General features: G+C 40.0%; 2 protein-coding genes across 5 annotated transcripts; both read right to left on the bottom strand.

Annotated features, from left to right (window-relative positions):
- Positions 1-786: 786 nt before the first annotated feature.
- On the bottom strand, positions 787-1,677 carry ZNF266 (zinc finger protein 266). The gene has a single exon (XM_043913784.1). The coding sequence runs from the start codon at positions 1,675-1,677 to the stop codon at positions 787-789; it is 891 nt and encodes a 296-aa protein (XP_043769719.1).
- Positions 1,048-22,364, bottom strand: LOC122699466 (zinc finger protein 426-like). Of its 4 annotated transcripts, none has more exons than XM_043911425.1 (6): positions 22,293-22,364; positions 5,383-5,472; positions 4,744-4,870; positions 4,051-4,131; positions 3,143-3,234; positions 1,048-2,668 (listed from the first exon to the last, which is right to left on the bottom strand). In XM_043911425.1, exons 2-6 carry the CDS (start codon positions 5,413-5,415, stop codon positions 1,814-1,816), a joined length of 1,188 nt encoding a protein of 395 aa, XP_043767360.1. In that variant the 5' UTR covers positions 5,416-5,472; positions 22,293-22,364; the 3' UTR covers positions 1,048-1,813. The 4 variants fall into 4 exon arrangements, with proteins under 4 accessions (XP_043767360.1, XP_043767358.1, XP_043767361.1 ...); XM_043911423.1 differs by lacking the exon at positions 22,293-22,364 and adding an exon at positions 6,248-6,308; XM_043911426.1 differs by lacking the exon at positions 22,293-22,364 and adding an exon at positions 6,248-6,308 and having other exon boundaries at positions 3,152-3,234.
- Between the last annotated feature and the right edge of the window lie 1,821 nt (positions 22,365-24,185).

Here is a 24,185-nt window from a genome sequence, read left to right as displayed (position 1 = left end):
TTTAGAGTTTTATATGTATAGTATCATGTCATCTACAAAAAGAAAGGTGAGTCTTGACACACATCAACCTGCAAGATGTATTTCAAGGAAGAAGCCCGCACAACAGTGCTATGTATTCCCAGCCTAGGGGAGCCCAGTAGCTCCTGGAACTGCCCTTGGGGATATCTGGGCTCCAATCTACCTGGCTGGTGCAAAGGCATCACCTCATCTTTCATGCCACTGCAGGGACCTGGTATGCAGGAGTCACCATGGGTTGAACTGTATGTATGTGTCTAAACATGTTTTGTGATCAAGAACTGTAGGCTTTGTTCTAGAGACAAGACATGATAGATTCAGGCAAAGGCATTCCTGAACTAGTCTCCTTACTTTTCCCATTACTACTGAGATATGAATGATAAGATTGATCCCCATATTCCTGAAGTTTATGGTGTTTCTCCAGTGTGAATACACTAGTGAATGGTAGAGGGTGAAGAATTGGTGAGTCAATCCTTTCCTATGTTTATTACCCTCAAAAGAATTCTCTCCTGTGTTGATTTTGAAAATGTTTAGTAGGGGACCTCCTTGGATGTCCAGCGGTTAAGGCTCTACCTTCCAATACAGGGGGCACGTGTTAGATCTCCAGTCGGAGAACTAAGGTTTCACATGCTGCATGGTGCAGTCAAATATTAAAAACAATATGTTAAGACAGGAGGAATCAGCAAGGGCTTTCCCACATATCATGTTCCAATGGCTTCTCTCCCAATGTCATTGTACATAGAAAATAAGTATTGAGGAACATAAAAAGGTCTACCCACGTTCCTTACAAGAATATGGTTTCTCTCCAGTGTGCCTTCGCTTGTGCATGGTAACAGACAAAGAAGTGGTAAATGTTTTCCCACATATATTGCACTCAAAAGGCTTCTCTCCAGTGTGAGTTCTAAAATGTTTAGTAAGACGTGAGGAAACAGCAAAAGCCTTCCCACATCTGTCACACTTAAAAGGCTTCTCTCCAGTGTGAGTTCTAACGTGTTTAGTAAGACACGAGGAATCAGCAAAGGCCTTCCCACATTTGTCACACTTATAAGGCTTCTCTCCAGTGTGTGTTGTCATATGTTGAGTAAGGCCTGAGGCTCGAGTGAAGGTTTTCCCACATTTTTCACATTTAGCAGTCTTCTTCCCAGTATGAGATTGTAAATGTCTACGAAGAATAGAAGAAAACCCAAAGCCTTTCCCACATGTATCACATTTATAAGGCTTCTCTCCAGTGTGTGTTCTCATATGTCGAGAAAGGTATGAGGACTGACTGAAGGTTTTCCCACATGTGTCACATTTAAAAGGTTTTTCTCCAGTGTGAGTTTTCTTATGTTGAGAAAGGCCTGAGGATTGAACGAAAGTTTTCCCACATGTGTCACACTTAAAAGGCTTCTCTCCAGTGTGAGTTCTGAAATGGTTACTAAGATATGAGTAAGCAGCAAAGGCCTTCCCACATTTGTCACACTTAAAAGGCTTCTCCCCAGTGTGTGTTCTCATATGCTGAGTAAGGTATGAGGTTTGAGTAAAAGTTGTCCCACATATGTCACACTTAAGAGGCTTTTCTCCAGTGTGTATTTTCATATGTTTAGTAAGGCATGAGGATTGAGTGAAGGTTTTCCCACATGTTTCACACTTAAAAGGCTTCTCTCCAGTGTGAGTGTTCATGTGTTCAATAAGGCGAGAGGAACCAGTGAAGGTTTTCCCACAGTCTTGACATTTGTATAGTTTTATTCCAGTGTGAATTTGACTGTGAACACGAAGGTGTGAGGACGACCCAAAGGCTTTCCCACATTCCTTACATTTATACAGTTGCTCTCCAGTGTGCGTTTTCGTTATGTCCAGTGAGGTCTGAGGATCGATGGAAGTCTTTCCCACATACCTTACACTTATAAGCCTGGCCTCTAGTGTGAGTTTTCATATGTCCAGTGAGGTTTGAGGATTGAGAGAAGTCTTTCCCACATTCCTTACATTTGTAGGGTTTTATTCCAGTGTGAATTCGACTGTGAACTTGAAGGTATGAGGAGGATACAAATGCTTTTCCACATCTCTTACATTTGTAGGGTTTTATTCCAGTGTGAATTCGTATGTGAATGCGTAGGTATGAGGATGATCCAAAGGCTTTCCCACATGTGTCACACTGAAAAGGCTTCTCTCCAGTGTGTGTTTTTATATGTCTACGGCTTAGGGTTGCATCAGAGAATCTTCCAGAATCCTCATGTATGTAGTGTTTGTTAGCTGTGTGAGTTGGTACATTTGCATGGAGGCTTGACTGAATGGAAGCTCTCCCACATTCATTCCAATTGTCATGTCTTTTTTTCTTCTGAGCTCTCATTTGTGCCTGAAGAAAAGACTCATTAGCAAAGGATTGCCCAAGATCTCTGTGTTCTAAGGCTTTCTCTTGTATGCTACATTGCCAGTACACAGTATCTGGAGTCAGCCTGATGGCTTTTCCACACTGATTAAACATGGAACATTTTTCTCCAGTAAAGGATTCGTTGTGCAGAGTAAGGAAGCTTTTTCCATAATGATTATATCCATAAGAATCACCTCCATTTTCAGTTCTCCTGTGTGAACTAAGGTATGAGTAGTCACTGTCACTGAAGTCTTTCCACCTGTGCTCACAGTCATATAGTTCCTGTCCATTGTGGCTCTGTGTCTGTGGAGAAATGGATGGATGATGATTCAAGATCTCTCAGATTCATTAACTGATCCTACCCATCTCAAAACAGAAACATCATTACAGAGAGGATGATGATTTTTACCATCTCTGTTACATTCATACACTTCCTGCCCTGTTGATTTCTTTAAAGTTAAATGATGAAATCCTTTTGACACAATGAGGTGCCATATATTCTAATGGTAAAACAGTTCAATACAATTTCATTGAATTGTTCTCAAAGTTCATTGTCTAATTATATACATGGGAATGATTCCTTGTGGGAAGTCTGCAGCAACTATTCCTAACCTTGGGTTAGGATATTCCCAAACTGATCATAATCAGAATTTGTTGACAGACACTGCTGTCTCTGGGGTGAATGCCACTCAAATATCTATCACTAATGTTCATGCTGTATGGAAATCCCAATATTAACTAAAAGGAAAATAAGTGTTTTTTATAAATGAAACTTACTGATCTTACCATTTGTACCCTATTTGATGTTTTTTCCTGCAAAATATCCTGCTGAATTCCCAAGTCATTGGATGTAAGTTGCATTTCCCATTCTAAAGTAAAAGAGAATAACAAATTTAAGACTTTGCAAAAAGAAATGGATGTTAAAGGGGTTAAAAACAATAAGGCTCATCTGTATAAGTTTCCAATTTAACATATCTTTTAAAAGGGCAACACAGACATGAGGAATTTGACTATGACAAAAATTAAGCAAGAATATATATATGTAGTCAAAATTGAGTACTTGATTTAAAAGATGAGTCTATGAAGAGTAAAAAGGAAGAAAAGAGAATATTATTAGGGAAAGTTCTGGACAAAGAATATACATCAACATGATAAAACTAAGGGACTTCACAGGTGGTCCAGTGATTAAGAATCTGCCTACCAATGCAGGGGACACATGTGAGATCCCTGGTCCTGAAACTAATATAGCAAGAGCCAAGGCTGTGTGCTACAATGCAGCCTGCACTATAGAGCCCAAGTGAGACAACTAGTGAGTCTGGAGGCCCTAGAGCTCATTCTCTGCAACAAGAGAAACTACCCAATGAGAAGCCTACACACCAAAAGTAGAGTAGCCCCTGATCGCTGCAACTAGAGAAAGCCTGCACACAGCAACAAAGAGCCTATACACAGCGCCCTCACCCCACCAAAATATATATAACTAATACAGAAACAAAAGGCTATTTTGTGAGATCACAGGAAAGTCTGATTAAATGTATGTATGTATGAGAAGTTCAAGAAGTCACAGAACATTAGAAACCAATGTCCTCGGCCTTCTGAGAGAAAGCCCATTTCAATAAGCTTCCTTCTTATAAACTCAAAACACACTGAAATTGAATTGACATGGTAAGTTCTTTATAATTGCTCACCTTGGAGGATTCCTCTCTCCACAGTTTTTAATACTTCTTGTTCCAACCAAGAGATTAAAGTGGGTTTGAATGCCTGATATCCTGTTCACAAGGAAAGATATATTAATGAAAAAGTCTCTGTCATACATGACAAACCTTCCCATGAATCAGGTCCTATATCTAATCAAGTCATTAGAATGAATGTGGTAATAATTTTCAAAGAGATAAAAAGGCAAATAGCTCCTCTTTCAGTGTGTCAAAGAGATTGTATCTGTGGCCAGTGAAAAACATATTCAGACCTATGTGAACATTTACAAAGCACTGAATGTTGTTAAATGGGAAATAAAGTAAACGTAAAAAGATGTTTGGTCTCATGGAGAAGCCGCTAAACTAGTGGTTGCCAAATGTTGGTTTCAAGAATCATGCCCACTGCTTGTTAAAACACAGATCACTGGGCCCAAATTCCAAAGTTTCATTCACTATGCCAAAGGTAAACTCTTGAGAATGCATATTTCAAACAAGTGTCATGATAATGCTGTTAGTTCTCAAAGCACATTGTTACAGAAAGCATACTGGAGTAAAACTCATTCCTTAGATACAAGTGTCTACTAGTTTCCATTGTGTTCAGATTGGCATCACTCATCTTGGAACATAGAAGGTGTAGCACATATATGTCCGTTCCCTAAGAGTATACAGGAATGATGGCAGCCTTACCTGCTGTGGTCAGGTTCTTGTAGTTTTCCAGCATCACATTTCTATATAGCTTTCTCTGAAAGGGGTTCAGTAAAGTCCACTCTTCCTGGGTGAAGTACACAGCCACATCAGCGAAGGTCACTGAGTCCTGAACCATCGCACACAAAGTAGTTTCAGTAAAGTAAGATCTCCAACCATGTACAGTGGAGAATGAGGAAGGGAGTGTCAATATCAACAGAGGGCCTCAAGGTCTCTCATCATCTCTCCCAGGACACAATGGTCTTAGCTCTCCTTTTTAGCTACACCCACTCGTGACTGATATGGAACCAGTAACACAATCCTAAACAAATTACACATACTTGTGCAAGCTAATAAATAAGGTCACTAAGAAATAAATACTCTCATTCTGTACCATGTCAAAACAGTCAAAATAAAACACATGCAGAAGTAATCATGAGACAATATCAGAATTACCAAAATACTAAGATTATTGAGAGCAATCCCTTATCAATATGAGACCTTTCACATGGGGAGGAAATTCAAAAGGGACTTGGACTGGCTTTATTTAAGAAGCTGTGTACACAGGTCTAACCAGAAGGAAATGTTTCCATATGGTGCATGCAGTAGCTCACTCTGTATTAGGATACTCTGTCTTCTTACCTGAGAACAATCACTCAAACACTCAGCTACCATTCTGTCTTGCCTCTATCCTTTCCTCAGGATTGCATAAAGGGTCCTTAGAAGGAAGATCTATGAGAAAAGAAAGAAGGCATGTGCATTCAGAGATGATCGTAATTCCCACAATCACTGTGTGAAAGTCATTCCATTCTAGTTCAAAATTCCTGAATATCTTCTGCACACTCAGAAAATGTCACACTGAGGGGAAAGCAGGTGAAGTAGGACCCTGAGCTCACCTCCTGCTCAGGAACATATCAAAAATACATCTATATGGAGGCCCTTCCCACTGAAAACAAACTGGAGACATTCAGAATGATGTCCAAAACCAAGGCTGTAAAAATGATCCACAGTGTCAGGTTAGGAAAGGAGGGGAATTGATCTGGTTTTAGTGCTCGCTGCCAAGTAAGAGTGCACACTTGAGGGTATGCAGCAGATCTGGACCTAGCACTGCATCTGAATAAGATGAGTTAAGCCAGTGCTGACACTTGTGGAGGTGGTGGATCAGGAGCTGTCTGTATACCTGACTGGCTTCCTAGACAGTCTCAGTGTGTGTCTGGCCCGCAAAAACCCTCCTGTTCCAGCGTTGCTTCCTCCAAGGCAAAGGTACCCTTGCTGGGAGCAGAGAGAGCGCAAACATGGAGAGAACAGAACCGACTGAAGCAACACTCAGGGCTTCTGCTTCCAGGACCTTGGAACCAGACCTGGCTCCTGCTCCTGATGACCGGGTAGTGATAACCACTGTGCACAGGAGAAAAACAGCTCACACAGGGCTCTGGCTCTAGCCACTGTATCTCCAGCACAACTTCCCAACAAGGACACCCCGAGGAAAGACATAACCTGTGCTCACCACATTTTATTTTTTGTTTTGAAGATTTATTTCCTTATTTCTTTGGCTATGCTGGGTCTTCTTTGCCATAGTCAGTTACAGTGGGCTGGGGCTACTCTGTAGTTGTGCATGAGCTTTTCACTGGGTTGGCTTCTCTTGTTCTGGAGCACAGGCTCTAGGGTGAACAGACTTATTAGTAGTTGCAGCATGTGGGCTCAGTAATTACAGTACCCAGGCTCTAGAGCACAGGCTCAATAGTCATGGCACACAGTCTTAGTTGCCCTGTGGCATGTGGGATCTTCCTGGACCAGAGATCAAACCCATGTCCACTGCGTTGGCAGGTGGACTCTTCACCACTGACCCACGAAGGAAGCCCCTTTATTTGTATTTTTAAAGTTTTATTTCTTAAATTTTGTCCACGCCACGCAGCTTGTGGGACCTGAGCTCTGCTACCAGGGATCAAGCACTGTAGTAGAATGTGGTGCCTCAATCAAGGGACTGCCAAGGAAGATTCTCCTCTGCTTAAATTCAACTCTCCCACCAAAGCTACTGCACACAAAGACTGCGTGTTGCTGCTGCTGCTAAGCCACTTCAGTCATGTCCGACTCTGTGGGACCCCATAGACGGCAGCCCACCAGGCTCCCCCGTCCCTGGGATTCTCCAAGCAAGAACACTGGAGTGGGTTGCCATTTTCTTCTCCAATGCATGAAAGTGAAAAGTGAAAGTTTTAAGTTGCTCAGTCGTGTCCGACTCTTAGCGGCCCCATGGACTGCAGCCAACCAGGCTCCTGCATCCATGGGATTTTCCAGGCAAGAGTACTGGAGTGGGTTGCCATTGCCTTCTCCCAAAGACTACATAGGGACCTACAAAAGGACACACCTTCAAAGATGGGATAGGTAAGTGTTTCACTTAATTTCACAGAGACAGAGAAAGTGAAATAAAATGAGGAGATAGAAGAATTTGTTTCAAACAAAAGAACAAAGATAAAACATAGATGAAACAACTAATTTAATATAGATAAATAATATACCAAATAATCAGTTTAAAGCATTAGTAAAAGAACTCCACGGCTTCACCAGATGAAGCAAATGAAGATGAAATAGGCAGTCTACCTGAAAAAGAATTCAGTGTAATGATATTAAAGGAAATAGTCACCCAAGTCCAGGAAGCCCAGAGTGTCTCATAAAGAAAAACCCCAAAAGAACCGTACCAACACACATATTATTCAAACTAACAAAAATTAAACACAAAGAAAAATGATTAAAAGCAGCAAGGGAATGCTGGTGGAAAAGGAAACTGATACAGCCAAATGGAAAACGATATGGAGATTCCTTTAAAAATTAAGAATAAATCTACCATATGACTCAGAAATCTCACTACTAAATTATAGTGTTTATTGCAGCAATATTTATAATAGCTAGGAAATGGAAGCAATCTAGATGTCCACTGACAGATGAATGGACACAGCAATTATGGTACATTAATACAGTGGATTTTACCCAGCCATAAACAGGAGCAAGTCTGAGTCAGTAACAGTGGATGAACCTAGACCATCTTATACAGAGTGAAGTCAGAAAGAGAAAAAAAAAATAAGAATCATTTATTAATGCATATACATGGAAGGTAGCAAAACGGTACTTATGAACCTGGCAGAGAAGCAACTTGTGGACATAGAAGGGGAAGATGAGAGTGGCGTGTGTTCAGAAAGCAGCACTGACATATATACACTATCATGTGTAAAATATTAGTGGGAAGTTGCTTAATAACAAAGGGAGTCCAGTCTGGTGTTCTGTGATGACCAACAGGGGTGGAATGTGGGAAGAAGAGGGAGACTCAGGAGGGAAGTGATACATACACACATACATGTAAACTTGTGACTGATTCTCAGCATTATATGGCAGAAACCAACACAAAATGTAAAGAACAAGAATGCTAGGGCTTTCCAGGTCATTGAGTGGTAAAGAACCCATCTGTCAATGCAGGAGACATGGGTTTGATCCCTTGATCAAGAATATTCCCTGGAAAAAGAAATGCCAACCCACTCCAGCATTCTTGCCTGGGAAATGTCATGGACAGAAGAACCTGTTAGTCCATAGGGTCGCAAAGAGTTGGACATGACTTGGTGACTAAAGAACAACAACAAATAAGAATGCTAACTGAACTGGAGAAAAGAATGAATGAACATAGTTAAAGTTGTAACAAGGAACATAAACAATAAAAAAGAACCAGTTGGATCTGAAGAACAATAAAATAACAAATAAAAAACATGCTAGAAAGTATTAACATCAGATCAGGGGGCATAGGAGAATGCACAACTGATATGGAAGATCAAATAACAAAAATCAGAAAAACAGAAAGAGAAAACAAATTAAAAAAATGAGAACTGTATGGCAATACCCTGGCAGACTAGTGGTTAGGACTCAGTGCATTCACTACTGTGGGCCTGGGTTTGATTCCTCATCGAGAAATTAAGATCCTGCAAACTGTGTGTTGTGGAAGAAAAGGAGACAGGTTAAGGAATCTCTGGTTTAACATAAACGATTCTAACTTTCTCGTAATTGGGTCTCAGAAGAAGAGAGAAAAAGAGGAGGGAAATGTATTTGATAAAAATATGAAAACACAGAGCTTGCTGTAGCTCAGATCATGAGTTCCTGATTGCAAAATTTAGGCTTAAATTGAAGAAAGCAGGGAAAACCACTAGGCCATTCAGGTATGACCTAAATCATACCCATTATAAGTGAGGGTGACAAACAGATTCAAGGGATTATATCTGGTAGTCAGAGTGCCTGAAGAACTATGGATGTAGGTTCATAATACTGTACAGGAGGCAGTGACCAAAACCATCCCAAAGAAAAAAATGTAAAAAGTCACAATAGTTGTTTGAGGCAGCTTTACAAATAGCTGTGCAAAGAACAGAAACAAAAGGCAAAGGAGAAGAAGAAAGATATATACCCAAATGAATATACAACTCCAGAAAACTGCAAGGAGAGAAAAAAAGGCCTGCTTAAATGAATAAAGCAAAGTTAATAGAGGAAAACAACAGAATGGGAAAGACTAGACATCTCTTCAAGAAAATTGGACATATGAAGGATGTTCATGCAAGGAGGGGCATGATAAAAGACAGAAATGGTATCATCAAACAGAACCAGGGAAGATTAAGAAAAAGGAGCAAAAATACACAGAAGATCTATTTAAAGAAAAGTATTAATGACACGGATAACCACAATGGTGTTCTCACTCACCTAGAGACAGACATCCTGGAGTGTGAAGTCAAGTAGGCCTTTGGATGCATTACTACAAACAGAGCTAGTGGAGGTGATGGAATTCCAGCTGAGCTATTTAAAATCCTAAAAGATGATGCTGTTAAAGTGCTGCACTCAATACATCTGCAAATTTGTAAAACTCAGCAGTGGCCACAGGCCTGAAAAAGGACAGTTTTCATTCCAATCCCAAAGAAGAGCAATGCAAAAAAATGTTCAAACTTCCGTACAATTGCACTCATTTCACATATGCTAGTAAGGCTATGCTCAAAAATCCTTCAAGCTAGGCTTCAACAATACATGAACCAAGAACTTCCTGATGTACAACCTGGGTTTAGAAAATGCAGAGGAACCAGAGATCAAATTGTCAACATTTATGGACCATAGGAAGGCAAGGGAGTTTCAGAAAATCGTCTACTTCTGCTTTATTAAGTATGCTAAAGCCTTTGACTGGGTGGATCACAACAAACTGTGGAAAATTCTTAATGAGTAACAATACCAGACCACCTTAACTGTTCCTTGAGAAAACTGTATGTGGATCAAAAAGCAAATGAAGTGGACACGGAGGGGTGACTGGTTCAAAGTTGAGAAAGGAGTACAAGAAGGCTGTATATTGTCACCCTGTTTATTTAATTTCAATACATCATTTGAAATGCAAGACTGGATGAATCACAAGTGGGAATCAAGACTGCCAGAAGACATTATCAACAACCTCAGAAACACACATGATACCACTCTAATGACAGAAAGTGAAGAGGAAGTAAGGGGCTTCTTAATGAGGGTGAAAGAGGAGAGTAAAAAAGCTGGCTTAAAACGCAACATTAAAAAAACTAAGCTAATCATGGCATCTGTTCCCATTACTTCATGGCAAAGAGAAGGGAGAAAAAGTAGGAGCAGAAACCATATTTTCATTATCTCCAAAATCACTGTGGATGGTGACTGTAGCCATGAAGTTAAAAGATGTTTGCTCCTGGGGAAAAAAACCTATGACAAACCTACACAGCATATTAAATAGCAGACACATCATTTGCCAACAAAGGTCTGTTTATTCAAAGCTGTTTTTCCAGTCATAGAGAAGACTCAGTGCCAAAGTATTCATGCTTTCAAACTGTGGTTCTGGAGAAGATTTTTGAGAGTCCCTTGGAATACAAGGAGATCAAACCAGTGAATCCTAAAGGAATTAACCCTGAATACTCATTGGAAGGACTGATGCAAAAGCTGAAGTTCCAATACCTTGGACACCTGATGCAAAGAGCTGACTCACTGGAAAAAAACGTGATGCTGGGAAAGACTGAGGCAAAAGGAGAAGGGGGTGGCAGAGATAAGATGGTTAGATAGCATCATTGACTCAAAGACATGCATTTCCCAGAGAAAACTCTGGGAGATACTCAAGGACAGTGAAGACTGATGTGCTGCAGTCCATGAATCACAAAGTCAGGCACGTCTTAGCAACTGAACAACAACAACAAGAATGACTGAAAATTTCCTGAAATGGAAGAATGAAACAGATATCCAGCTACAGAAAGCACAGTGTCTCAAACAAGATGAACCCAGAGACATACACCAAAATATATCATAATTAAAATTCAAAAGGTAAACAGAGAATTCTAAAGGCAGTAAGAAAAAACAAGGAGTCATATACAAGGGACCCACTTAAGGCTATCAGCTGGTCTTTCTGCAGAAACCTTGCAGGACAGAAGGGCATATACTTTGAAAGTGCTGAAAGGAAAAAACCTACAAATTAAAGATACTCTACCCAGCAAGGTTATCATTCAAAACCGAAGGAGAAACAAAGAACTTTCAAGTAAGCAAAAACTAGAGGAGCTCATCAAATCTAAAACAACTCTAAGAGAAATAGTAAAGTGTCTTCTCATAAGTGGAAAAACAAGCAGAAGAATGTATAGGAAAGAAAAGTCCCATTAGTAAAGTAAACATATAGTAAAGCCTGTGCAACAACCATTTAAGTAAGCAAGTACAAAATTAAAAGAAACTGTAACTACAACAATCAATTAAGTATTAAACAAGAAATATGACATTAAAGACAAAAAATGTGCATTAAGGGGGAAATAACATAGATCTTTTAGAATGTGCTTGAAATTACATCACTCTTAGTTTAAAACAAGCAGACCACTATTAGTTTAAAACAAGCAGATCTAGTTACAGGTCAACATATGAATCCCAGGGTAATCACAAATTAGTAAGGCTAAAGACACACATACAGACTGAAAGTGAAAGGATGGAAAAAAGATAGTCCGTGCAAAGGCAAACAAACAAGAATTTGGAGTAGCGATACTCATAGTAGACAAAGCAGACTTTAAGACAAAGTCTAAATAAAAGACAAAGGACATTATGTAATGATAAAGGTATTAACACAAATAAATGTAACAGCTGTTAACATATGTGTATCTAATACAGGAGAAGCTAAATAAATTAAGTATTTACAGACATAAAGGGAGACATTGAGAGTAATACAATAATAATAGGGAATTTTAACACCAAACTAGCATCAGTGGACCAGAGAAGGAAATGGCAACCCACTCTAGTAGTCTTGCCTGGAAAATCCCATGGACGGAGGAGCCTGGTAGGCTGCAGTCCATGGGGTCGCTGGGAGTTGGGCACAACTGAGCGACTTCACTTTTATGCATTGGAGAAGGAAATGGCAACCCACTCCAGTATTCTTGCCTGGAGAATCCCAGGGACGGGGGCGCCTGGTGGGCTGCCGCCTATGGGGTCACACGGAGTCGCACACAACTGAAGCGACTTAGCAGCAGCAGCAACAGCAGCAGTGGACAGATCATCCAGACAGAAAATCCAGAATAAAACAGTAGTCTTAAGACACATTTGGCCACTTGGACTTAATAGATACCTACAGGACATTCCAACCCAAAATAGAGACATGAACATTCTTCACAAGTGCACATGGAATGTTCTCCAAGACAGATGACATGTATGCTCAACAAATTTAATGGACAGAAATAATAGCAAATATTTTTCCTGACCACAATGCTGTGAAACAAAGATATTCAATTACAGAAAGAAAAATGGGAAAAGAACAAATATGTGGACAGCAAACTACATGTTACTACAAAATGAATGGGCCAATGAAGATATTGGAAAATACCTCAAGACACATGAAAATAGAAACAAAATGTCCCCAAATTGATGGGATGCAGCAGAAATAGTCATGATGGGGGATTTTATAATGATACAGGCCTATCTCAAGAAGTAAGAAAAATTTCACGTAAACAACCTAATCTACCATCCAAAGGAATTAGAAAAAGAAGAACAAAGCCTTAAGTCAGCAGAAGGAAAGAAGTAATAAACATCAGAGAGAAAATAAAACAGAGAACCCCACTCCCCCTAAATTAGAAAAGATCAATGAACCCAAGAGCAGGTCTTTTGAAAAGATAATTAGTGTTGATAAGGCCTTAGCCTGTCTCATTAAGGAAAAAAGGAGACCCAAATAAGCAAAATAAATAATCAAAGAGGAGAAATTATAACTGATTCCACAAACACAGAAATAATCAAAAGGGAATACTATGAGAAAAAGAGAAAGAATGCTATAAACAGTTATATGTCAATAAATTGAACAACTAGAAGAAATATGTATATAGAATTACAAAACCTTTGAAAACTGAATAGGAATCCATGGATAATCTAAGTAGACTGATTACTAATGTTGAAACTGAATCAGCAATCAAAATTCACCCAAATTAAAAGTCCAGGCAAGGCAGCTGCACAGGAGAATTCAATCCCACGTATAAAGAAGGCTGAATACATATACTTGTGCCACACAGCATTTGGGATCCCAGTTCTCTGACTACCAGGGATTGAATCAGTGCTTCCTGCATTGAAACAGTCTTAAACACTGGACCACCAGGGAAGTCCCTTAATGTCTATTTCCAAAAACAGAAGAGGTGGAAATACTCCCAAATTCTTTCTATGAGACCACAATTACCCTGATGCTAATACCTGAAAGGGGCAGTATAAAAAAAAAATTAGATTACAGGCCAATATTTCTTATGTATAGAGACACAAAAATTCTCAGCACAATATTACCAAATAGAATTCAACAGTCTATAAAATGGATTATTCACACATTCCAGGGATGAAAGAATGGTTCAACATCTGATCATCAAGCAATGTCATACACTACATTAATAAAAGGATACTAAAAATCACAGATAATTTCAATTAATGCAGGAAACACACTGAATAAATTCACCATCTATTCACGATAAAGACTCTCATCAAAGTTGGTATGGAGGGAACACATCTCAACATAATGAAGGCCATTTATGACAAGCCCCAGCTAACATCATACTCAATGGAATACAGAAAGCTTTTCATTTAAAATCAGAAGACAGACAAGAATGCCCACTCTCATCACATCTCTTTAATGCAGTATTGGATGGCCCAGCCACAGCTATCAGATGAGAGAGAAACAAAAGGCAGCCAGATTGGAAAGGAAGAAGTACAACTGCCACTCTTTGCAGATTACATAGTACTATATATAAAAAACCCCTAAAGTCACCATCCAAAAACTATTAGAACTAATAAATGAATTCAGTAAAGTGGCAGTATACAGGATTAACATAAAGAAATCTGTTTCTTTTCTATACTGTAATAATGAATTACCAGAAAAAGAAAGCAGAAAAGAGAAGTTCCTTTGAAAAAAAATAAAAAAGAATTACTAGAAATAAACTTAATCAAAAAAAGACCTATACTCTGAAAACTACATAACAGTGTAGGAAACTGAAGATGATATTACAAAGAAGTGGAAAGATACTCTGTGCTCATTGACTGAAAGAATCAATACAGTTAAAATTCCATACTACCCAAAGCAACCAGAAATTTAATGTAACCCCTAAGGAAAGTACTCATGATATTTTTCACAGAACCAGAACAAATAATTCTTAAATTTATATAGAACTAGAAAAGACTCTGAAGAGCCAAGGCAGTATAGGCAACAAAGAACAAAGCTAGGGGTACCACAGTCATTGACTTCGAACTACACTACGTGTGTGTGTGCTCAGTCGTGTTCAACTCTGCGACCCCATGGGCTCCTCTGTCCATGGGATATCCCAGGCAAGAATATTGGAGTGGGTTGCCATTTCCTTCCCCAGGGGATCTTCCTGACCCAGGGAGCAAACGTGTGTCTTTGGTGTCTCCCTTAATGGCAGGCAGGTTCTACACTACACTACAAAGCTACAGCAATGAAAACCATATAAAACTGATGAAAACAGACCCAAAGATGAATGGAATAGTATAAAGAGCCAAAAAATAAACCCACACACTTAGAGTCAACTAATCTTCTACAATGCAGTCAAAAATACACAATGTAGAAAAGACAGTATCACCAATAAATGGTGCTGAAAATACTGGACAGCTCATGTGAAAGAATAAAATTGGAATATTTTCACATACCATGTATGAAAAAAAGCTCAAAATGGATTAAAGACCTAAATATAAGACTAGATACTTGGGCTTCCCTTGTAGCTCAGTCAGTAAAGAATCTGCCTGCAAGGCAGGAGACCCGGGTTTGATTCCTGGGTTGGGAAGATACCCTGGATAAGGAAATGGCAACCCATTCCAGTATTCTTGCATGGAGAATCCCATGGACAGAGGAGCCTGGCAGGCTACAGTCTATGGGGTTGCAAGAGTCAGACACGACATAGTGACTAAACCACCACCAGAAACCATAAAACTAGAAGAAAATATACACAGAATGCTGTTTGACATATGTATTAGCAGAATGCTTTTGGCTGTCTCCTAAGGCAAAGAAAACAGAGGCAAAGATAAACAAATGGGACTGAAGTAAATGTAAAAGCTTTTGTAAAGCAAAATAAACAATAAAAAAATGTAAAGACAAAAAAAAGTTAAGACAATCTACTGAATGGCAGAAAATATCTGCAAATGATATGACCAATAATAGACTAAAATACAAAATATGTAAATAGCTCATACAACTTAAGATTAAAAAAAAAATCCTATTAAAAAAATGAACAGAAGACCTGAAAAGACATTTTCCCAAGGAACACACACAGATAGCCAACAGGCTCATGAGAAGATTCTTAACATCACTTATCGTTAGAGAAATGCAAATCAAAACTACAGTGAGCTATCGCTTCATACAGAATGGTCATCAAAAAGATCACAAATAACAAATCTGCCCAGACTGTGAAGAAAAGGGAACACTGGTATTCTGCTGGTGGGAATGTAAATTGGTGCAGCCACTATGGAAAACAGTATGGAGATTCCTCAAAAAACTACACCATGATCTAGCAATTCCATTCCTTTGGATGTATATCCAAAGAAAATGAAAACAGTAATTTGAAAAGATGCATACACCCCAAAGTTCATAGCAACATTATTTACAGCAGACAAGTTGCAGAAGCAACCTAAGTGTCCATCAACACATGAATGGATGAAAAAGATTCAAAAATGAAATATTATTCAGACTCACTGGAAAAGATTCTGATACTGTGAAAGACTGAGGGCAAGAGGAGAAGGGGGCAACAGAGGATGAGATGGTTGGATGGTATAACTGACTCAATGGACGCAAGTTTGAGCAAACTCAGGCAGATAGTGAAGCACAGGGAAGCTTCCACTGTAGTGGTCAGGGTTCAATATCTGTTGGGGTAATGAGACCCTGCATGCCTCCGGGAGATAATATCCCACATACACTGTGGCAGGGCCAAAAATATACATAAATAAATGATGGTGGTGGTTTAGTGGCCAAGTCATGTCTGACACTTGCAGCCCCATGGACTGTAGCCCACCAGGCTCCTCTGTCCATGGGATTCTCTAGGCAAGAGTCCTGGAATGAGTTGACAATTCCTTTTCCAGGGGATCTTCCCAACCCAGGGATTGAACCCAGTCTCCTGTCTTGGAGGATTCTTTACTACTGAGTTACCAAAGAAGCCCCAAATAAATAAATAAACACACAAATACACACTAAACAAGGGCTTTCTGTGATGTTCTTCCAGGGCTAATCCTCTAATATGGCTCAAATACAATTCCCAAATCTTTCTTAGATTAATGTTTTGTGGAAAGTTCAGTTCAGTTGCTCAGTCCTGTCCAGCTGTTTGTGACCCCATGGACTGCAGCATGCCAGGCCTCCCTGTCAATCACCAACTCTTGGAGCTTGCTCAAACTCATGTCCATTGAGTCACTGATGCCATCCAACCATTTCATCCTCTGTCGAACCCTTATCCTCTTTCCTTCAATCGTTTCCAGCAACAGGGTCTTTTCCACTGAGTCAGTTCTTTGCATCAGGTGGCCAAAGTATGGGAGCTTCAGCTTCAGCATCAGTCCTTCCAATGAATATTCAGTATGAATTTCTTTTAGGATTGACTGGTTTGATCTCCTTGCAGTCCAAGGGACTCTCAAGAGTCTTTACCAACACCACAGTTCAAAAGCATCAATTCTTCAGTGCTCAGCTTTCTTTACGGTCCAGCTCTCACATCCATCCATACATGACTACTGGAAAAACCATAGCTTTGATGACATGGACTTTTGTTGGTAAAGTCTCTGCTTTTTAATATGCTGTCTAGTCTGGTCATAGCTTTTCTTCTGAGGAGCAAGTGTCTTTTAAGTTAATGGCTGCAGTCACCATCTGCAGTGATTTTGGAGCCCAAGAAAATAAAGTCTGTCACTGTTTCCCCATCTATTTGCCATGAAACGATAGGACTGGATGCCATGATCTTTGTTTTCTGAATGTTGAGTTTTAAGCAAGCTTTTTCACTCTCCTCTTCCACTTTCATTAACAGGCTCTTCAGTTTCTCTTGGCTTTCTGCCATAAGGGTGGTATCATTTGCATATCTGAGGTTATTGATATTTTTCCCAGCAATCTTGATTCCAGCTTGTGATTCATCCAGTCCAGCATTTCACATGATGTACTCTGCATATAAGTTAAATAAGCAAGGTGACAATATACAGCCTTTTCCCAATTTGGAACCAGTCCGTTGTTCCACGTCTGATTCTAACTGTTGCTTCCTGACCTGCATACAGATTTCTCAGGAGGCAGGTAAGGTGGTCTGCTATTCCCATCTCTTGAAGAATTTCCCACAGTTTGTTGTGATCCACACAGGCAAATGCTTTCACGTAGTCAATAAAGCAGAAGTAGATGTTTTTCTTGAATTCCCTTGCTTTTTCTATGATCCAATGGATGTTGGCAACTTGATCTCTGGTTCCTCTGCCTTTTCTAAATCCAGTTTTAACATCTGGAAGCTCTCAGTTCACATACTGTTGAAGCCTAGCTTGGAGAATGTTGAGCATTACTTTGCTAGCGTGTGAGATGAGTACAATTGTGCTGTAGTTTGAACATTCTCTGCATTGCCTTTCTTTGGGACTGGAATGAAAACTGACCTTTTCCAGTCCTGTGGCTACAGCTGAGTTTTCTCAATTTGCTGGTATACTGAGTGCAGCATCATCATCTTTAATAGCATCATCTTTTCGGATTTTAAACAGCTCAGCTGGAATTTCATCACCTCCACTAGCTTTGTTTGTAATAATGCTTCCTAAGACCCACTTAACTTCACAATCCAGGATATCTGGCTCTAGATGAGTCACCACACCATCGTGGTTATCTGGGTCATTAAGACCTTTTTTCTATAGTTCTTCTTTGTATTCTTGTCCAGAGATAAACACACCCACCTTTGGTTACCTAACCTATGACAAAGGGAAGAATATCTGATGAAGAAAAAACAGACTCTTCAATAAGTGGTGCTGAGAAATCTGGACAGCTACATGTAAAAGAATGAAATCAGAACACTTCCTAACACCCTACACAAAAATAAACTAAAAATGGATTAAAGACCTAAACTTAAGCTGAGACACTATAAAATTCTTAGAGGAAAACACAGGAGAAACACTCTGACATAAGTCACAATAATATCTTTTTTGACCTACCTACTGAAAATTTAAGAAATTGAAAGGGACCTAATTGAACTTAAAAGACTCTTCAAAGCAAAGGAACTATAGAGAAGATAAAAAGGCAACCCTCCAATTGGGAGCAAAAAATTTTCTAAGAAAGCAATACGGAAGGGTTAGACTCCAAAATATACAGATAGGTTATGGAGCTCACTATCAAAAAAGAAAAACAAACAACGCAATCAACAAGTGTGGCTTTCCCACATTTCTCACATTTGTAGGGTTTTAATCCAGAGTGAATATTTTTGTGACACTGAAGGCATAAGGAACATTTAAAGTATTTTCCACATTGTTTACATAAAAAAGGACTCTCTCCAACATGAGATTTTTGATGCATCCTAATCTCAGATCTAACAAAAAAGTCACCACAGTATTCACATGAAAAGTTTCTATCATGGGTTTCCATATGTTTTTCCAGAAAAACACCTACTTCTGTTTCACTGACTACACTAAGGCCTTTGACTTTGTAGATCACAACAAACTGGAAAATTCTTAAAGAGATTTAAAAAACCAGAACCACCTTACCTGCCTCCTCAGAAACTTGTATGCAGGTCAAAAAGCAACAGTGAGAACTGGACATGGAAAATCGGACTGGTTCAAAATTGGGAAAGGAGTATGTCAAGGCTGTATATTGTCATCTGCTTATTTCACTTATATGCAGAGTACATGACATGAAATGCTGGGCTGGATGAAGCACAAGCTGGAATCAAGACTGCTGGGAGAAACATCAATAACCTCAGATATGCAGGTGATACCACCCTTAGGGCAGAAATCAAAGAAGAACCAAAGAGCCTCTTGATGAAGGTGACAGAGGAGAGTGAAAAAGCTGACTTAAAACTCAACATTCAAAAACTGAAGATCATGGTATCTGGTCCCATCACTTCACAGCAAATAGATGGGGAAACAATGGAAACAGTGGCAGACTAATTTTCTTGGGCTCCAAAATCACTGCACATGGTGACTGCACTCATGAAATAAAGTCTTGGTCATTGGAAGAAAAGTTATGAGAAACTTAGACACTGTATTAAAAAGCAGAGACGTTACTTCACTGACAAAAGTTTGTATAGTCAAAGCTATGGTTTTTCCAGTAGTCATGTATGGATGTGAGAGTTGGACCATAGAGAAGGCTGAGCGCCAAAGAGTTTGATTTACAACTGCGGTGCCGAAGGACTCTTGAGAGTCCCTTGGACAGCAAGGAGATCAAACCAGTCAATCCTAAAGGAAATCAGTCCTGAATATTCATTGGAAGGACTGATGCTGAAGCTGCAATACTCTCACCACCTGATGTGAACAGCTGACTCACTGAAAAAGACCGTGATGCTGGGAAAGACAAAGCAGGAGGAGAAGCGGATGACAGAGGACGAGATGGTTGGATGACATTACCAACTCAATGGACATGAGTTTGAACAAGCTCCGGGAGGTGGTGAAAGACAAGAAAGCTGGGCATGCTGTAGTCCATGGGGTTGCAAAGAGTTGGACATGACTGAGCAACTGAACAACAACAGACTTAATATTTTTTATTTTTAATTGGTGGATAATTGCTTTACAATATTGTGTTAGTTTCTACCATGCATCAACATGAATCAGCCACAGGTATACATATCACCACTGTGTCTCTGTCCCTGGCACAAAGCCTAACTCATTAAAGGGATTCCACAACCACTTGTGGGCTGCCAATTTGCCACTTTCCACAAAATATTCTAGTACAGTACACACAATTGAGGGAATATAAAAAACAGAATTGCAACATAAAAATAAAGTAAGACTCACATGAAATGTCTTGGAACAAAAAAATAAACCAAAATGCTATAGTTCTGAGAAAGTGTGTATTTTTCATTGAAGATGAAAAAATTCTTTTGGGACATTCTTCTTGAAAAAAGTGTCCCGATGTCAAAGCTAAAATTTGTTTCTTCCATTTCTGCATAATTGGTTTTAGATATGCCTTTTAAATTTGATCAGAAACTACAAAATGGCACAAGATCTAAGCAAGAGAATTTAATATCCACTGAAGTAAATATACATTTGTCTGATGACCTAGAAAAACAATCTAGAAGTTGACCCTCAAAATATACCCTCCAAAAGCGAAATAATATACAGAGAAGTTTATTCACACAAGTTAATAACAGATGCTAAAAGAAATTATAGCAAAGTGCTGGGAAACAAGCTACTCTGAGGATCAGAATATCACTGCACCTAGGACTTTATAGGAAAGTCTACCATTAAAATAGAAAACACTGAAGATTCCTAGCTTAAGCAAGTAGTCCTACTTAGCAACACAACCAAGGGATGTCCTAAATTTACATTTCCTGATGGAATCCAACTTGATGTATACAACATCACCTTCAAAATATGAGTAAGAAATAACCAGTAGAATACGCTATACCAGGAGTTGGCACATTTTGGTCACAGGTGTGTTTTTGTAAATAAAGTTCTTTGGATCACAGATATGCCCATTTGTTTCCCTAAGTCGACAGTATTATTCTACTACTAAGACAGAGTTGAGTAATTCCATACCTTATTGCTCGTGATGCATCAAGCACTAACAATCTGAACCTTTTCAGACAGTAAGTTTGCCAACCATGGCTCTCAACCAATTACCAACTGACAGAAACTACAGGACGTGAAGGAAAACTTAAACATACTGTGAATATAAAAGCACAAATATAAAACCGTGGCTTTTTAAGCAATGTGTGACTCAAGTGTCAATATAATGAATTTAATAGACAACGGCAAGTGATCTCGGTTAAAAAAGACTAAAAGGCATTAACAGTTGTCACATATAAGCCCTGATTGGGTTCTAGATCCCCAAAGTACCAAAAATATATTTTGGAACCACGTGGAGAGGCTAACTTATTATAGTAGATACTTCAAAATATTATTATTTTTACCTTTCTTATGTGAAATAATGGAATTCTGATATTTAGTAGGATAATGCCCACACCTTTAGAAGAAGTATTACCAAGTATTTAAAAGGCAAGTTATCATGTATGCAATTTATTTTCAACTTATTCTCAAACAACTCACCACGGTGTTTGTAAATCGAGGCGAGAACAAGCATGGAAAATACTAAAACTAAATGAACCTACAACAACGAACATTCACTGTACTGGAAGGTCACATTTTATTGAGGTTCTAGGCGTTACACAATCACATAATGTGGGGAAATACACATTTAATCCAAACAAATTATTTATGGTTTCTCATTCTTGAACCTGTATCAAAAAGCCTCCACCATATCTCCTGGAGACCCGTGTTTGACTGTGGGATCTTACGACCCTAGGTATTTCAGATGAGTTAACTGCTCTCGTTTTGTGTGTGTGTGTTTTGTTTGTTTTTAAAACAAGTTCTGTAATCTACATACATTTATATAGAGCAATATGCGCAGTCTTGATATCCGAGGAATCTGTACCTCTACGTAATATTAAAAAACGTGCAAACAGAAAGCCAAATTGTTTGGTGAAACGTTACTTTTCATACAAAAGAAGCAGGAGTTTAAACCAACTCTCCCCAATACTCTGAGCAACAGGGCAGTGTGGCCAGGTTCGTGACACCCGGAGGACGTGGGGGACGGAGTAACGCACACTACAGCGGAAATTCTTTTCCTCGTGGACGAAAGTCACAAAGAACTCATTGGAGGCTTTCAAATAGGGAAGCACAGCAAATGCCTACACCCCTTAGACGCGCCCTCACAGCACTTACCACCCGACGGTGACTCAGATCCCGCGGACTCAAAAGGAGGGGCCAGGCCTCTCTCAGGAGTCCCCTCGGAAGCCAGGCCCAACATGCTGTATAACGACTTCGGTGCATCCCAGAACCCTGCCTCGACGCAAGACTCACTCACAAGAATGTGAAACACAGGATGACTAGCCTACCTCTTTCCACCAGGCGCAGACCAGCCCGATCAAAATGCTGTCGCGAGCCAGTGACGCCACTTCCGCTTAGTGCCGCGGCTGTAGAGGGGCGGGGTTCCGGGACGCTGGCTGCCATTCAAGTTCGATTGATTGGCAAGTTCTGTTAGCAGAGATAACTGCTTTGGAGCGGGACCCCTAGGTCAGCTCAGAGTGCGGACTGCAGGCAGAAGCAGGCCCAGAGGAAGCGGCTGAGGCCAGAACTAACTCTATGGGCGGAGCTGCAAGCAGAAGGCAGGGCCCATACCAGGATGTAGGTTTGGAGGCGAGTTTTGGGTAACAGTTCTGGGTTTAGAGGGCAGAAGGGAGAGGCTGGCGATGGTTACTCACCCAAAACGATGCTACTCAAAAACTTTTCTGCCTGCCTGTCCTCAGATTCCTGGAGCGCTTAAAATTATATTCTCTCATATTGACAAACTTGGCAATCCTTGAGATGGCCAGATTCGGCCAGACACCACTTTCTGATCAAATTCGTTGTTGTCAGGGGGTAGGGCCACAGAGCAAAGTGGGGTAAATGCACCACCAACACACATGGAGCTGCTCGACTACTACAGAAATTTTGGAAAAAGCAGAATTATCCAAGAGGCAAAATTCCACCCCAAAGAAGGAAGAACGTTCAAGCCATTTACATGCTACACCTGAAGCTGAGCTGGACACCACAAAGGTTGATGATCTTGAAGGCAGTCACTTATTTGTGAAAAAGTTAGAAGAGAGGAAGAAATTTTCCCTAAAATAATATCTGTACAAGATAATGGTGTTTATCATGCTCTCAGGGAAGGAATATTAGGTTGTTAGTCAAAATGTGTGGGGTTTTTCCCTCGTTTTTCTGATTGTTCAGTCACTCAGTCGTGTCTCCTGGCAACCTCATGGATGTCAGCACGCCAGGCTTCCCTATCCTCCACTATCTCCTGGAGTTTGCTCAAACTCATGTCCATTTATCTGGGGGTGTTCATTAATAGGATAAAGTTTCTTTATATTTGGGGACTCCTGTTTATTTGAATTAGCATTGCTTTGTCGGTTACCTGGCACAGTGATCAGCTACATGGATGCAGAAAACCAAAAAGTTGTCTCAAGGTTCCTCTTCTCAAGACTTTCAGAAGATCCATACCAGCAGCCCCTCCTCTTCAGGCTTTTCCTGTCCATGTACCTGGTCCTGGTGCTTGGGAATCTCATCATCCTCATTGTCAGCTCTGATCCCCACTTCCACCCCCAATGTACTTTTTGATCTCCCACCTGTCTCTTTCTGATATTTGTTTCAATTCCACTGTAGTTCCAAAAATGCTAGCAAATATCCAGACACAGAGCAAAGTTATCACCTATGAGACTGTATCACCCAGATGTATTTTTTCTTGGTTTTTGGGTATTTGGACAACTTCCTCCTGACTGTGATGGCCAATGACCACTATGTGGCCATTGCCACCCCTTGCACTACACAATCACCACAAGTCCCCACCTGTGAGCCCTGCTGGCTCTAGTCTCTAGATCTCTCAGTGTCCCAGTTAGCCTCTTGCAGTCTGATGGCATCTCTTGTTCTGCACACACATGGAAGTTCTGAACTTCTGTGAATTTGCTGTGGTGCTCAAGTCTGCCTATTCGGATGCTCTCAACAATTACATCACGCTGTATTCTGTGAATGGATTGCTGGGAATTCCTCCACTTGCTGGGATCCTTTTCTCTTACACTAAGATTATTTCCTTCATATTGAACATCTCTTCAGTGGAGGGGAAGTACAAAACTTTCTCAACCTGTGGGTCTCACCTAACAGTCATTTCCTTATTCTATGGGACAGGATTAGGAGTGTATCTCAGCTCTGCCTTCTCCCCCTCCTTCTCAAAGCAGGCAACTGCCTCAGTGAGG

The sequence above is a fragment of the Cervus elaphus genome, chromosome 9 (genome assembly GCF_910594005.1).
Source record: "Cervus elaphus chromosome 9, mCerEla1.1, whole genome shotgun sequence".
Taxonomy (NCBI): Eukaryota; Metazoa; Chordata; class Mammalia; order Artiodactyla; family Cervidae; genus Cervus; species Cervus elaphus.
The sequence above is the reverse complement of the archived record's forward strand: the minus strand, read 5'-3'. Positions and strand labels throughout refer to the sequence as shown.